This window comes from Vicugna pacos, chromosome 13 (genome assembly GCF_048564905.1).
Source record: "Vicugna pacos chromosome 13, VicPac4, whole genome shotgun sequence".
Classification (NCBI taxonomy): domain Eukaryota; kingdom Metazoa; phylum Chordata; class Mammalia; order Artiodactyla; family Camelidae; genus Vicugna; species Vicugna pacos.
In genome coordinates this window covers 49395543-49412597 of record NC_132999.1, presented here as the reverse complement: position 1 = coordinate 49412597, position 17055 = coordinate 49395543, and the positions used below count along the sequence as shown (strand labels likewise).

General features: G+C 39.7%; 1 protein-coding gene across 2 annotated transcripts; it reads left to right on the top strand.

Annotated features, from left to right (window-relative positions):
• The first annotated feature begins 1717 nt into the window (after positions 1-1717).
• On the top strand, positions 1718-9785 carry PDIK1L (PDLIM1 interacting kinase 1 like). Of its 2 annotated transcripts, none has more exons than XM_006196806.4 (3): positions 1718-2184; positions 4657-4958; positions 8929-9785. In XM_006196806.4, the coding sequence occupies exons 2-3, from the start codon at positions 4674-4676 to the stop codon at positions 9667-9669; spliced, it is 1026 nt and encodes a 341-aa protein (XP_006196868.1). In that variant the 5' UTR covers positions 1718-2184; positions 4657-4673; the 3' UTR covers positions 9670-9785. The 2 variants fall into 2 exon arrangements, with proteins under 2 accessions (XP_006196868.1, XP_006196869.1); XM_006196807.4 differs by lacking the exon at positions 1718-2184 and adding an exon at positions 2545-2683.
• Positions 9786-17055: the final 7270 nt, after the last annotated feature.

Genomic DNA, 17055 nt, shown 5'->3' with positions numbered 1-17055 from the left:
TACAACGTTCCAAAATAGTAACTATAATCAGGTACATTCATGCAAGTCTCATTTCCATCCCTACCCACTTCATCCCACATAGGAAACAATTTTTAGATTGAGTTTATTCTTCCATTGTTTAACTTTAAATATAAGCAATTAATGTATATTTATATCTCCCATTACTTACAGAGAAGATAGTATACTATAAACACCATTATGCAACTTGTTTATTCCCCTTAACAACATAATGGACATCACTACATACTAGTTTCTGTTTATCAGTATATATAAGAACTCTTCCACATATCTATTTACAGCTGCATAGCACTCCATTTTGTTTATGTACTATAATTTATTCAGCCAGTTCTTCATTGACACAAAAGCAGTTTCCAATATTTTGCTATAAAAATGCCATGATGAATAGCCTTGTGCATACAGTTTTTTGTATTTTAACAATGTATCACTAGGATAGACTCCTAGAAGTTTAGCCATGACCTAGGATTACTGGGTGAAAGAGTAAATACATATGTAATCTAGCTATAGATTGCCAAATTTCCTTAATTAGAGTTACATCATTTTGCCTTCCCACCAGCAATGTATGACAGTGCTATCCTCAGGTATACTTTGGTACCATATCAGATAGAGGAGGATGAATCACAGACAAGTTTCCTATCTGGGGGAACTCTCAGTCTAACAGAAGGCCTATGGGCAAACATAATAATATAACGCAATCTTCAGGGCAGATTTATTCTGAGGCTTCAGCTTCAGAGTCCCTCACTTACAGTGATCCTTTCCAAGGCCCCAGCAATGTGTTCACAGGTCCATTTTGTAGTCTTTTTCCTAAAGAGGACATCCCTAATTATTTAAACATCTACCTCACAGATGTTAGAGTCAGTTTCATAACTTTGGGTCTGCAATAGGCTCTAGAGGAGGGGCTCCTGTATTTAACGGCTGAGACAGACAAAAGGAAAAGGCTCCTCATGACCAAACGAGATACACTTTCCCCTGATTCTGATCAGTTACCCACATACGCAGCTACCTGTCTACACAAAGCCTCTGTATTTCCCTCTACTTTCAAGGGCAGCAACCAAGCCATGGAACATATCAGTAATCCCAGCAGACAGCTCAAGACTGGTACACGACACTCAGGGCAAAAGTCAAAACAGATTACAGAGTAGTGTTGCGGGCTCGAAGGGTAGGAGGAGTGGTTACGCCAGGAGAGTGGGTATTCAAGGCAGGTGACCCCCTACCAAAGACACCTTTCGGTCAAATAAGGCAGAGGTCTACTTCCTCACCTGTAAAAAACAGGGCTAGTAATAAAGCCAGACCTTGTGGGATTTTGTAAGGATTAGGAGACACCATTTAAAGATTTAACCCAGTCCCCGATTCTCAGGACAAGGTCCAAAAATGGAGAAGAGAAAATAAAATGGGTAATTGGTTGATCCTTGAGAGTAGTAACAGGGATTCTTTGCACATCATGCTTTAATACAGCACTGGGAGGAGGACCAACCACTTTATTGACAAACAGCAGGTGCTGAATAAATCGTGAAGGAAAGGACATCTGGCGGATGCATACTGATCTATGTAACTAACTGAATGACCGATTGGTCCGGGTCTCTGAGCAACTGACAGTCCTGGGCTGGCTGTCAAGCGAACGCGTCTTTGGATCCGCTGACGGCTGTTGGGTGCCTCTATGACTCAGACTGACCGTCGGGCCCTGAGAACGGCTGTCCTCCCTGTCAATCCCGGCCCCAGCCGTCTCAAACCTCCGCCTCTCGCCACGTGCCGAGGGCATCCCGACTCTCCCCGAGGAGCCTGAGAGTGCAGAGGCACCTTCCTCCCCCTGCCGGGCAGGGCACCCATACTCCCGGCGGCTGGGCCCCTGAACAATGAGGCGCCGGCTTCTTTAAGGGAGATACCACCGCGCTGGCCGGGCAGGGGACGGCGTCTTCCCAGATGATCGCACCCAGCCCCGCGCCGCCGCCGCCGCGGCAACTGCACCGCCAGCAAACATGGCTCAGTGACTCTGACAAAAGGTGCAGCCTCCCTCCCGGAGGGCTGACGCCAGGCCTCCCATCTCTGGCCGTGCCTCTCCGCGGGCCTGCGGTAGAGGCCCGCATCCCGCGAGCATCCCAGGCCTGCGCCGAGGAAGATGCACCAGGCGTTCCACCCCAGCGACCCCGCACACCTGCCCGCAGCTCGGTAGGTCGAGAATGGGGGCGGGGCAGGGGCGGAAGGCCGCGCCGGACGCGCGCACCCCCAGGCCCCGACCTGCTGAAGGGGACTACGCCGGGGCCGCCGGCCTCGCGCGCCCGCTGCATTTGCAGGGCGACCGAGCCCCAGGCGTGGAGTGGCCTCCGGCCGCCCGAGCCTGGCCACCCCTACGGGGAGGGACACGAGTGGTGCGTTCCAGAGCGCGCACCCCTTCCGCGACTCCCGGCTCCTGAAAGCCATAGGAGCCGGGATAAGGCCAGCGGAGCGCGGGGCGCGCGCCCAATAGGACTGGCGCTTGGCATCCCGACTCGCACTACGGAAAGCCGGAGGGGGGCGGGGCCGCGCGGCGTAAGGGGGTGTGTCCGCGCGCACCACGGGGGCGCGCGTCGGCCTCTGACTGGAGGCCGCCGCGGCGGAGGCGCGAGCTGCCCGATAATGGCGGCCTGCAGAGCCCGTGAGAGGGAGAAGCGGCGGCGGCTACCCTGAGGTAAATCTGGCTCCTCGGCCTGGCAGAGAGGCCTAGCTGCAGAGCTGAAGGCTCTGCATGTGCCTCCCGCGCCAGGGGGCCTGTCAGAGAGCTGTCAGCGGAGTCATCCTGAGGAAGGCCCCCTGCGCCTCAGGCCACCGGCCGCAGCTGCGGCCTCCTTTTCTGCCTGTGGCCTCCTCCCCAGGTCCCGGGCGTCAGCCGCCGGCCCCCGAGGAGTCGGGGCAGTTGCAGGACTGGCTCCTCGGGGTGAAGGGCCTCGGGAGGATCCCCTCCGGGTTTCATCTGGAAGTAGCCGAGGAGGGGGAGGGCCTGATAATTGTCCAATGAGCGGGGCCCTGAGTCGCCGCGTCCGGCAACACCTCTGTCCAGGACTGGCCCTTCCCTGGCGCCAGCAGGTGTACGGCCTGGCGGGCCCACGTCCGAGCGCTGGGTTCGCCTGACAGGCACGAGGGCCCGGGGGATGCAAGTCGTTAAGTCACCCAGGTTCGCACGGGATGCATCACCGTGCAGTGTTTTCGTTCAATATCTTATGGATTTCATAAACACCTCTCCTCCCCTTTATTCAGGTGTTCTTTGTAGGGCGATATGGGACATTTTCAAAGACACGAGCCACTTTAAGATGGGTAGTAATTGGCGATCCACGGAGAACAGGAAAGAATGCCTACTTGCATATTTGGGGCAGAGGATTCTGTGACAGGAAATCAGACGCTAGGAAATACAGTAGGAATTCGAAGAGTGGGTGTCCAGTTAGAGAAAGTGGGACTAAGCAGCCTCAGAAGCTTTCGTTTTCTTTATTAAATCTATCCTGCGGACTTAAAGTAGCTGGTCCCAATTTCTCAGGCTCTGGTGTCGGTACCTTTTTATTCTCCTAACTGTACAATATTAAAAATTGTACAATTTAAGGTTACTTTTCTTGCCCATAGTGGCAATCTACAGATGAGAATTTTTTCCTAAAGCTCATTAGAATTTTGACATTCTTCGTAAAGGGAAGAGGCACACTTGAGACTTTCTTGATTCAATACGTGAGCATTTCTATGTAGGGCCTTTGCCCCTGTCTTTAAATGATTCATCGAGTTGAATTCCAAAGAACTTAATATGAACTCCAGAGAGCCTCTTAATATGTAGGACAGTTTTTGTTGGCAAAAAATGACCTAAATCTAAATAGCTATTGTCGAAACAACAACAGAAAGATAACCATATTCTAGGTAACTTACTTTATCTTTAAAGGAATTCCATAAACTTCATTTATTTTGCGAGAAATAAAGAAATAACATAAGAAAAATTAAAATAAGAACATATACAGTTTGACTGTTTTAAATAATAAAAACTACACATTTTCACTTCTATATGTGATCTGGTTCACTTTTAGTCCCTAAACATAAGCCAGGTGTTTGTACTTCTAACTGTGTGAGTTTGTTTTTTGTTTTGCCATGTTTATGACCTTTTATGTGTGTGTCAGCTTTCAGGAGAAGCTGGAGTTTTGTTTGTTTTTTCATGATCAGTAAATAAGAGTACTGAATTTTTTTGGTTTTAGCAGTGATATTTTGAAGCAGTTCATGTAAGAGGCAGTATAGTGTAGTGGTTAAAATTAAGGATGTCAGAGCTAGATGGCCTGGTTTCAAATCCCAGGTCCACTAGTTACTAGCTGTTTGACCTTGGCCATATTGCTTAAACTCCCTGTGCTTTGGTTTCCTCAACTATAAAATGACCATAATAGTATCTACCTCATCATATTGTTAGGATTAAATGAACTTAATATTATAAAGTGCTTGGAACAGTTCATGATACATGGTAAGTACTACATGTTAGCTGCTTTACTATTATTATTAAAATATTTAGATTTGCCCAAGGCATAGCAAATATTGTTCAAGCACTGCAAACAGTGAGACAGTTGGTAACTAAATTGTATATAAGAAGGAATACAAGCCAGTAGGTATATTAATTTCATCAGAGTACTTTGTTGATTTTTCCAGAAACCTTGACCTTGAAGATGGTGAGTAGCCAGCCAAAGTACGATCTAATACGGGAGGTAGGCCGAGGTAGTTACGGTGTTGTGTATGAAGCAGTCATCAGAAAGACCTCTGCACGGGTGGCAGTGAAGAAGATTCGATGCCATGCACCTGAAAATGTTGAACTAGCCCTGCGTGAGTTCTGGGCACTAAGCAGTATCAAGAGCCAACATCCAAATGTGATTCACTTGGAGGAATGCATCCTGCAAAAAGATGGAATGGTGCAAAAGATGTCCCATGGCTCTAATTCTTCCCTTTATTTGCAGGTATGTATGGCTGAATGGGAAATAGTAATAATTTGACCATAGCATTGGTCAGCAGTAAGAGAAATGAGTCAGACGAACTTTACTTTTAAACGCAGGTGTTTATACAGTTAGGAGTGGATGGGGTATGCCAAGAATTGAGTAGATGTTTGCTTTAAAGCAAGGTTTTATTTAAACCTGTGATGCAAATACCTAAAAATAACAAAGCCACCTGTTATGCCATGATACTTGCCAATCTGCATAGGAATGGGGCAACACAGGAGCTAGAGAAGAGATTGAGACTAGAATCTAATTAGTTCACTTATTTGAAATCAGTTTTTTTGGAACTGAAGGCAGAAGAAAGGGAAAAACTCCACAACCAATAGCAGCACCCATAGGTAATTGAACATTTCTTTATGTATCACTGGCTTGAACATAAGCCTCTGCTGTTTTAGGGGGTTATTTTATTTCTTAACTATGCAGTTCCATTTAATTTTCATGGAGTATGTGGCTTAGCACCTGAATGTTACTAACAGTGCTAATAGCTTACTATTTGGGTTCCTACTCGTTCTATGCTCTGGGCTAAGTGCTTTAAAGGCAGTTGCTCAGAACAATCTTATGAGAAAAATACTATTATTATCATCATTACAAATGAAACTGAGGTTTAGAATCGATAATGAATCTATCCAGAATCATATAGCTAGCAAGTGGCAGAATTGGGAGCTAAACATCTGACAGCTAAAACTTTTGCTTTCTTAACCTCTAAATTGTTCACTTGCCTCCAAATTACTCTTCTGTAGACCTGGAGAAGGCATTAACATAAGAAAACAGAAAAGCTTTTTTTTTTCAGATTGGCTTCTGCCATAGATCAAAATCTCTAGTAGCTCCATACTTAATAAAGAGAAAAGATACTTAAGACATAGCTAGCTAAAGGCCAGAGCATAATTTCTTAAGTCCAGTCATTCTTGGAACAGGAAACAACTTTCCATGAGTGTGTCTAAATTCAGAATTCACTATCAGGGTACAAAAGTCTGTTTTAAAACAACAAATGCTTTTGGACTAGAAACAACAAAGAAAACAAACACATTAATCTGTGTAAGTAGAAACTTGAAAGTTTCATTGGTGAACAAATACCAGTCTTGAGAACCTAGTTTATACTGCAAGTTTAGCATGCTATAACCTGAAGTCTTAAGACAGGGACTATAAGACACAACCATTTAGCCTCTATTTATTGTTTATTTTTCTACAAGTGCTTATTATGTAACTTGCAATGATAGAAAATATCAGAAACATTCTTACTATACTCCCTCCTAAAAAGGGATAGACCGTTGCTGGACTTTGCATTGAATTTTAGATACTAAAATGTGTAATCTCTTTCAGATTACACATGCAAGTACATAAACATATGACTTAGTGTTGATGGTATTCTTGAGTCCACATCAAGCAACCATTATGGTAACTAGGCATTAGTTAGCTAATCTTTCAAGACTTTAAGATTTCAAGTACTTCCAGACTTGATTCAGTGATTTTTTGTTTTAATCGACATCCCCTTTTTGTTTAGTAATCTCTTTCATCTTTTTAAAGCCCAATAGACTTGTGTTTGACCTGTGGTTCTTTTTGCTGGCTGTATGACCTTGGATAAATAACCCAACTTTTCTCAGCACCTGTATCTTCATATGTAAGGAATGATAATTTCTACCTTCCATGGGAGTTGTCTAAATTAGAAGTGATGCAGATACAATAATTGGCACATAGGAAATATTCAGTAATAGGTAGCTCTATTAAAAGTTATCTTTTGTATGGTTTTATTTAGTTAACCAGACATTCATCAACACATTAACAAGTGCCTTCTCTAAATTTACACTAGTAAAGGCAACCAATATTTACATCTAGTAAAGACAAATCTGTAGTGTGACCACACAGCCCCTACACATGGTCTTCTCCATTCTTTTACACAAATTTTTTTTTCTCCATGTTTTTCTGGATATCTTCCTTGTTCTCAGTTGGAATTATTCAGTTAGTTCCTCATAGCTAAAAACCTCATCTAGAAGAATTGTAAAGCAAAAATTAAAAGAGGACATATCTTATGCATAGGAACTTAGTGGCCAGTCTGTGTACTTGTAATAACTTGTCAAGAATGAAAAGTACAGAATGGTATAGGTGCATATAGTAGGGAACCTGTCATAATCCCTAGGTTCAGGAATTATGAACTGTTTCAGCTGAAACTTGTGGGGTGAACTGGAGTTAGCCAGGTGAGTCAGTGAGAAAGCTTTTCAGGCAGAAAGAACTGTACATACAAATGTCTAGAAGTAAAAAGCATGAAGCATTCTAAGAATTGAAAGAAGATAGTAAGACTGCAGTGTACAAGGAGAGTTGTTTTAGATGAGCATAGAAAGAAGCAGGGGTCAGAGCACACAGGGTCCCACAGCCCATGTTAAAGAGCTTAGACTATATCCTAAGAGAACAGGGAAGCTATTAAAGGATTTTAGACAAGAGAACCAATGGCTAACATTCTCTACACATGAAAATAAGCAGATCGGGCTGTGTTTCTGTAGCTCTCAACCAGGGGTCCTCAAACTATAGCCCTCAGCCTGTTTTTGTATAGCCTGGATGCTAAAAATAGTTTTTACATTTTTTAAGAGAAGAAGAAAAAGAAGAAGAATATGGAAGAGACCTTATGTGACTTGTCAAGCCTAAAATATATACCGTCTGACTTTATTCTAAATCATTATTTGAATGATGAGACTCTGCATTGCTCAAAATTATTTAGGAAGTTTGCTTTTGAGAATGAAGACAGAAGAAGAGAAGAAATGAAGAAAGAGTGATGGTGCTAGTCTTTAATCTCATCATATTAGTAACAGTGCATCTGGTAAAATAATTGTGTGATCCGGACCTTTCTGTTCTTTCTTTTGGTGTCTCAATGGCAAACAGGCAACAAGGAAAATGCACGCAAAAAAGACATCTGCAAACCATTGCAGTTATGGCTGTTTGCTGTAGGGGGAAGGTGGCATGGAGAGGTGTTCCTTGCCCCTGCCCACCAAAATGACAAAAGGGAATACTAGTAGATATACACTTAAAATTAGCAGTTCACTCCCTCTTCAATAACTCTTCACCTTCCCTACTGAGTTTCTGTTCAACTCTTGAGTCTGAAAAGAACACCATAGGGCAAATGCTTTCAAAACACTGTATGCCTGTATTTTAGAATGGTAGTTCATGTTCAGTGAGGTAAGGTTAATATTCTTGAACTTCACATAGTAGGAGAGTTATAATTAGATAATGATACAAATAAAACAGTAGTTTATTCTAGATTTGCAGCTTGTATCAAAGAAATACTTGTATTCAAATTCAGATTTGAATTTGTATATCAAAATGCATATATGATTTTTATAAATTGGTTCTTAGAAGCCTTCTAGTGATGGAGATAACCAACATATTTGTATTTTGCTTGTAGAAGTTTATGAAGTAATGATATCAGTCTTTATTTTTTATCAGTGACTACAGGAGCACTTTATTTCTGTAACAACTAGTTGCTCCTTGATCATTTTTCCAGATTATGTTGGTAGCATATGTGCAATGGGCAAGGAGTAGATTTCAGGCAGTTTCATGGAATAGAATTTCCTAATTGATGTTTATACCCCAGCTGGCAGTCTCCCAGGTCTAGCTGCTGAAACTTTGATCTTTTCAGGAAGCTATTAGCTAGATCGTTAGAGTTCAGCTCCATTGACACATGCATGTATAGCCAGTTGGACACTTTTCAAAATAAAGCTATTTTGAAATAAGTTTTTACCTGTCGACTTGGAGATTTGGTGTATTTGTTAGGGGCAGATTGACAGTTTGAAGCACTGAAGTTTAAAATAAAATGCACTGACTGAATAAATATTCATGAAATTTCCATTTAAAATTAGAGACTAATTTAACCAGTAACTCTTTCTCTATAGCTGAACTGTATAAACTGAGCAGATTACTATAATTTGGTTTTTCTTCCTTCTTATAGCTTGTAGAGACTTCATTAAAAGGAGAAATTGCCTTTGATCCCAGAAGCGCCTATTACTTGTGGTTTGTGATGGATTTTTGTGACGGAGGAGATATGAATGAGTATCTGTTGTCCAGGAAACCCAATCGTAAAACTAACACCAGCTTCATGCTTCAGCTGAGCAGTGCCCTGGCTTTCTTACATAAAAACCAGATAATCCATCGAGATCTAAAGCCTGATAACATCCTGATTTCTCAAAGCAGGTTGGATACCAGTGACTTGGAACCCACACTAAAAGTGGCTGATTTTGGCCTAAGTAAAGTTTGTTCAGCATCTGGGCAGAACCCAGAAGAACCTGTCAGTGTAAACAAGTGTTTCCTTTCTACAGCATGTGGAACAGATTTCTACATGGCCCCTGAAGTGTGGGAGGGACATTATACAGCAAAAGCTGACATCTTTGCTCTGGGGATTATCATCTGGGCAATGCTGGAAAGGATCACATTCATAGACACAGAGACAAAGAAGGAACTCTTGGGGAGTTATGTAAAACAAGGAACTGAGATTGTGCCTGTTGGGGAGGCGCTTCTGGAAAATCCCAAAATGGAACTTCTCATTCCTGTGAAGAAAAAAACTATGAATGGGCGAATGAAACAACTGATTAAGGAAATGCTGGCTGCAAACCCTCAGGATCGTCCAGATGCTTTTGAACTAGAACTCAGATTAGTACAAATTGCATTTAAAGATAGCAGCTGGGAAACGTGACACATATATTATTTGCAAATATCTTGGATGATATGCTGCTTCTGTTTTAACACTGATGCAACATAATGTGGCTGAAAAAGAATATAAAAAGCTAAACTCCACCGTCTAAGGGTTAAGATTTTATTGTGGGATTTTTTTTTTTCTCTCATTTTTCTTAAGTCCAAGCTGGCCATTTTGTTAATACGTTTTAAATGTGTATTACCAATGTGGGTGTAAATTTTTTTAAATGGTCATTGGTAGAAGTTTGGTAGGAAAATTCTCTAAGAGCCAAGAAAAGAAGAGAGTCCAGTTTTCTGGAAATATGTCTCTAAGTATTTTAGACATTCCTTGTCAGTATTAGGAATTTCCATGGAAAAAGAGGTTTGCATGCTGGTAATGCAACCTTTGAAGCTTTGTAAAGGAAACATATATGTATATATTTATGTATATGTAAGTATGTGAATGTGTGCATTTTGCATTCCATATGAAAAAAATGCCACTTCTGTTTAAATTATTTGATGTAGGTTTGGGTTTTCGAGATTTGCTGGTGAAATCAGTGATGAAAAATAAAAGAACCTTCCCTCATCTTCCTACCCTGCCCCTCCCTCTAATGAAATCATACTAATTTTTTTATTTTTGTAATATTATACAGCTTTTTTTTAAGGCATCATTTTGGAGAGTCTAAAATTATCTGATTAAACATAAGTAAAATTAAGTGATCCAAAGCTGCTGAAGTATGTTTGAGCTCTCCAGTGCCCTATAACTGCAGGAGTTGAATTAGCCATGCAGTCATGTACTGGCAGGTTGGCAAGGACATCCATGGTTCAGTCATACCTTGTTTAGGTAACCAAGCATGCAATTAACCAATTAAGCCACTGAGCTGGGACATTTCTGCACTTGAGCATCTGCAATCTCAATCTGTTATAAATCTGGACGCAGGAGTCTTCTGTTTCTGAAAACTTTGCTATATATAACTCTAGTACTTGATACATTAATTTTTTATTTCAAGGCTTTGTCTAGGCCTCAGCATAAAGTTGAAGAAACCAAATGAGCTCTACCCTCACATTGCCTGCCTGAATGGTCTTTTGTTTAGTCACTGGAATTCCTTTCTTTTTGGCACTAATGCTGTTTTCTCTTGTCTAATTTGACAGAGTAATGGTAGTGATATAGTTGTATTCAATGTTGATCACCTTTTTCTAAACTGGGAGATGATATCTATACAGTTTGGCAAATGGGTAAAATATTGTGGCGTTAGTTATATCTTTCAAATAGAAAAGTTATCAATCGTATACAATCACTTGGTATGGTCTTTGTCAAGAACCAATAGACCATTATTCTTCTTGAAGTCACTTTAATTTTAAACCTATATATAGGTTGTCTACAATTTGTTTTCCTGTAAATGCAGATAGTTCAAATCTAAAAGAAGAAAGTTTTCCTAAAACAGAACATTAACCTTTATGGTTGTTAATAGTTTGAGACCATTGTGTATAGATTAATCTTTATAAAGCACTAGAATCTTTGGTCAAAAGTAAAAAAACAAAAAAAAAAGAATATTGAAATCATTGATAGTCTCCATAGTCTCCTGAGCTTTTTGGAACTTCCACAACTTTTGGAATATTGCTATCATAATTTTTTCCTTATTTAAAATGTGTTAAGGGGACTATAGAAGGTAAAAAAGCACACAAAAAAATTGCAGTACATAAAATTTCTGAACTATGCATTACTTGGTTTGGAAGTTTAAAATTCGGACTGAAAGATTTTATTGAAAATCTTTTGAAATTTGAAAATCTTTATTGAAAATAAAATCTTTTAAATAAAAAAATACGCTTTTTAACATCACTTTCAAGCTAATAAATGTAAGAATTCTTTTGGAAATTAGAGGTGGAAATACACTGAAATTTCATGATAATTGACCCTGTAGATCAAATTATTATAACATAGATCTGGCCAAGGAGATTGAGTTATTGGAAATAAAAAGTGTCATTATAATGTCTCTTCAATAACAGCACTTCAGCAGAGGTTCATGATGATTTAGGTGACGGTATGCCAATGCTTCATTTGCTCTTTAAATATCTACATGTCATGGTTTCTGAAGTACATAGTTTTTGGTCCAGCTTCATTTAAAATAGTTAATGATTATAATTTATTTTGAAAGTTTACCTGTGAAGTAGAATTCTTTCTTTCATTGGCAGTAAGACTGTGAGGTGATCAGGAAGTTTTTTCTGAAATTTTCTTCCCTGGTGTTCTAAAATAACCTATGATACCAAGCAAAATGATAGTTAAATTCTTTGTCTTTCTTTGTTTTTTCAGTTAGGAGGTATTTATTAAGTACCTACTGTGTGCTCAGCACTAAAGGTCAGTTGATAAAATGACAATTTAAAATGATGTATAGCCACAGGTCTTTTCCAACCAGGAGTAAGAAATAAAAGATGATTAGTGATATTTGGAAATTCCTGGATATTTGCTAGAGGAAAAATTAAAGCAAGAATTTGTGCACAGTGCCTTGCCCATAATAGGTACTCAATAATTAGTCCTTATAGAGCCTCTTGCCATGGTTTGTAGCATTTTTATGAAATTTGTCTTAATTGAAAAAAGACCAAATATTTCAAATAAGCTTATAGGCAGCTGTGGCCAGTTAAAATAATGGGGTTGTACAGTTAGTTCCTAGAATGTTATTTTGCACTAGTTGTCACTTAGAAAGATGGGGTTCTTTGTAGATTTTTGGTGCTAAGGGATACTTTGTCATTATGATAAAGTAAGTGTTAAGTGTCAGATAAATAGCACACTGAATAGTTCTTTCTGCTGGTCTGTTTCTTCCTCTTTGTTGTTGTTGTTTTTAACTGTAAAATGTTTATCAATCAAACTATTGTAGCAGCTACAAATAATTCACCAGCATGACAAAATGGTCAAAAAATAAGTCATCAGCACTTCAAAAATGAAAGCAACTTTTGAAATTTTCTTTTAAAATTGTCAAATATATTTTATGAAGAATTTATAAAAGGGGGAAATGATTGTAATTTATTGTTCATGACTTTTTTTTTAAATAAAGTGAGTTTCAACAAAAACGCTGAAAATTCTACATTGCTGCTTTGGTGGCTCTCTGAGAAGTTCTGTAGTGCTTTACTTCATGAATATAAAATAGAGCGTATAAAATGTGAAACTGTCATTTTCAGCCTTATGTATTAAGTGAAACCTATATATAATACAAGCTGTTGCTGAGGAAAAGATTGAATTACAGGTGTTTCAGAATTTCAAGTTCTCTAAATTTTCATGCTTACAATCTTGCTGTATTAGAAGAACTTGTAGTGCCTGAAATAAATGATTTTTTTTTCCATTTTTCCTTCTATCTCATTAAGCTCAGAATGCATCCCAGACTCAGAATGAAGTATAGTAAATGTACTAAGGATGCAATTTTTCAATATATAACTTGAGACCGTGGTTTCTTTTCTATAAAAAAGTCATCTGAGCCACTTTTTTGTTTTCTTTTATAGGTTTTGTTATGTATGCCTTCTCCAGAATAAAGTACTGTGCTTAGTAGTACAGTGAAACAGCAGAGGGAAAATGGAAGATACAAAACATTAACCCTACATGTGATCTAGTGATGAGTAGGAAAGTAGGCATCAGGAATTGCAGCTGCTTCTGACTCTGCCACCTCCTGTATAGCCTTTGCAGACAGGTAAATTTTGACGTGTATTTAGAGATTACTTTTTAAATTTTAATCTTAAAACTATAAATACTTGTATTTACTAGCCTTTTTGTAATCCTTTGCAGTTTACAAAGCACTTTCACATGGTTTTTACATATCTTTTCAATGAGTTTTACTTAAAATAGGGGCTGACTTCTTGATGAAATTAACAGTAATTTAATTCCAGTTAGTAAGGTAAAGGTTTTACCTTAACACGGGATTTTAGTGCCTAATCTCTGTCTCCAGTCTGAGTTTTCTCTAACAAATCTTTACCTTTCTCACTGAAGTAATGACCTTGGTTGTTTTGGTCTTTTCTTTAAATTCAAATGTTGCTTAGTCGACCAATCATAGATGTCCTCTAAAGTGCAGTGTAATGATAGACAGTTGGTTTGTGGTTAGATAATAACTCCCACTAGAGAAAACCTCCCAGCCACACCTCTCAGAGCCACACCTCTTGAGGGCAAAGTGCATCTTTTAAAGGCAGTACTTTCCCTTTTGCAATTGTCATTGGTTCTAAGGGAATGTTTAAAAAAAAAAAAAGACGCCTAGGCTTTTGACTTCACTCTTTCATTTCCTGTTCAGCCCTGGTATTTCAAGCTTAGCTTGTTCTGAGCAGAGGTTAGGCAACTTAGTATTACCAAAGGCACTGTGGTCTTTCAGCAGAAGCACAGGTTTTGGTGTAACAGGTCTTATATTGAATGCTAGCATTCACCAACTAGCTTTCACCAACACCTACATAATTAATGTGTGGAGTTGGGCAAATCACTTCATCCTGAGCCTCAGTTTACATGTCTATAAAATAGAGGTTATATTTACATTTCAGGGGTTTTGTAAGGGTCAGCTATAACACACATAAAGTGTCTTGCATATTAAGTTCTCAGTTGGTTACTGTCTCATTGCTGTTACTGTGTTCTGATTTTGATGTTATGTTGAATGAAAAAATGGATTCCCCAGGAGTCAGTGTTCAGTTGTAACTCTGATCCTTCTCCCCTCTGGGAGAATCTGATGAAGGCACTACATCCTCTCCTCAGGAAAATGTTTGCCTGTAATTTTAGGGGATTTATCGACCCTCACATGGACCCCGTGTTAAGGGACCCTGAGCTATAGTCTCCCACTGAGTACCTCTGTGCTAAAGCTCTTGAGTCATACGTGAGAAAATGGGCCGTATGTGAGGAGACTTGTAGGGTACTTGCACTGTTTTGTTTCTTAACCTGGTGCTGGTTAGATGAGTATGATTACATTGTGAAAATTCATCAAGCTGGATTCACAATTCTTACACTGTTCTCTAGTTATCTATACTTCAGTAAAACTATAATTTAAACAAATATGCATTGAGGCTGGAGACTACGGTGACAACTATTGTCAGAGGCAGAAAGGGAAAGGAGACAGGCTTTGAAATCAGACACTACCTTTCTATTACTAGCTATGTGACTTTCATGAGTTCCCTAACCTCTCAAATCCATAGCTTCCCACATGTATAAAACAGAGATGATACCAGTGCACTGTGACAATGAAATGAGATGCATGTAGAAATGCACGGCACACTCAACAAATCATTGCTTCTGATTCTCTTTGGAGGACTCAGAGATTGACTCTGAGCCACCTCTACTGCTAATTTACACCCCTGATAGAGAGCAAGTTTGTTTGTTTGTTATTTAATTTAGATTATATTTTTCCACAATATTTGAAAAATATCTTACATTCCAACACTATAGTGTCCTGCCTGGTTCTTTGCCTTGTACCCTCCACAGGTATAGTTCTTAATTAATAATCTCCTTAGCCCAATTTTCTTTCCTCTTTCTGTTTGCTGATAACATGATCGATAGCAATTCACGATGTGTGCTGTCTCTCTGACATAGATTACCAAGCCTGGAAACTTGGAGAGTACTCATAAGTACTAAATACTAGAATGTCATGCCATTTCTCCTAGCTTTGGGTATAAAGCGGGGAGAGTGTGATTTAACCAGTATGATTTGAGAGGTGACAGCAGAAGCACAGCTGCAAGAGGGCGAGAGAAAAGCATGTCAATACTGACTAAAACTCCAATAACAAGAATAGAGTGAAACTATAGTGGTTTTCAACTCCAACCCACGTTAGAATTTTAACTTAGGAAGGTTAAAAAAACACAAAATGAAAACTTCTGCTTCTGCTTCTGACCATTAGAGAGTGGCAGGGCCTAGATTTGTCTTCCTGCCTTAAATGACTTAAATGCCAGACACTGGACAACTAGCAGTGCAGGACAGTGACCCCTGGGAGAAGGAAATCAAATGAAGTAAGTCTTGTGATTGTCCCAGCCTACTTCCTGGAGAGAATCTTCAGGCTGCAATCTCCCTGAGTTGAGGATACAGCATTCAGAGTCCAGGAAGGTCAGGCCAACTAGAATTCATTGGGGAGAGGGAGCCGAACAGAGAAAGAACCCCAGGCATTTGCAGAAAGTTTTTTTTAAGACACTGGCTGAGCACTGATCAGTACATGCTTGTGAGGAAACTGCCTGAGAGGAGGAGAAACCATCTGAAAGGATCAGGTGGAACAACTCTCTGAGCTCACACAGGGCCGAGGATCATTGCTGTTCCCACTAGCCAGAATGGAAAGACCTAATACATCATGGAAGTACATACATCAAGAGTGAGGCCAAATTAGTCCTAGGCTAGCAAAGCTTAAAAGTAAGTCTTGAAAGGATAATTTTTTCCCCCTAAGAAACTTAATGTGCTAGGAGAAAGCTCAAAATTACCTAAAGGAGTACAAAAAATTTCAGTCCTCAGTAACGTAAACTTCACAATGTCTACCATCTAATTAAAAAGTATTAGGTATGCGAAGAAAGCAGGAAAATACAACCCACAATGAACAGAAAAACCAATGGAAACAGACCTCAGAAATAACAGATAATAGAATAGTATACACAGATGTTAAATATACTTCATATGTATATTTAAAGGCAGAGGAAAGCATGAGCATGGTAAGGAGAGAAGGTATGGAATATATGCATTCCAAAATGAACCTTGAGAGATAAAAATGTAATTACTGAGATGAAAAATACACAGAAATTTTATATTATAGAAGAAAAGATTAGGGACCTTGAAGACATATCAATCTAAGCTATACAAAATAAAACAGAGAATGGGGAAGGTTTAGCTCAGCGGTAGAGAACATCCTTAGCATGCACAAGGTCCTGGGTTCAATCCCCAGTATCTCCTCTAAAAATGAATAAATAAATAAACCTAATTACCTCCATCCCAAAACAAAATAAAACAGAAAAGAGAAAAGACTGGGGGAAAAAAAAGAACCCAGCATTAGTGAGCTGTGAGACATCAAGCAGCCCATGTACCACTGTGGTCCCAGAAAGAGAGGTGAGAGTTGGAGACAGAGAAAATATCTGAAGTAATAATGGTTAAAATTTTTCCTAAATTTGATGACAGTTATAAACTCAGAGATCCAAGAAGCTCAGCAAGCCCAAGAACAAGAAGACTACACCAGGGTGTATCAGTTACTTAAAATCAATGATAAAATCTTAAATGGAGCCAGAGGAAAAAGTTGCCTTGCATACAAAGGGGAAAATTTAATGACAGATTTGTTGGAAATAATGCAGGCCAAAAGACAGTGGGACAACATCTTTTAAATACTTAAAGAAAACAAATAGTCAGGACCGGCTGCTGAGACTAATGATTCACTGTGGCAGTCTCTGCACATCATGAGGAGACAGACGCTGCTGCCTTTGATTGGCC

What these genes read in the sequence shown, in the direction of transcription:
- PDIK1L (XM_006196806.4), top strand. Translation starts at nt 4,674, where the DNA reads ATGGTGAGTAGCCAGCCAAAGTACGATCTAATACGGGAGGTAGGCCGA. An exon ending in ATTCTTCCCTTTATTTGCAG is followed by an intron (nt 4,959 to 8,928) that starts GTATGTATGGCT and finishes TCCTTCTTATAG; the next exon opens with CTTGTAGAGACTTCATTAAA.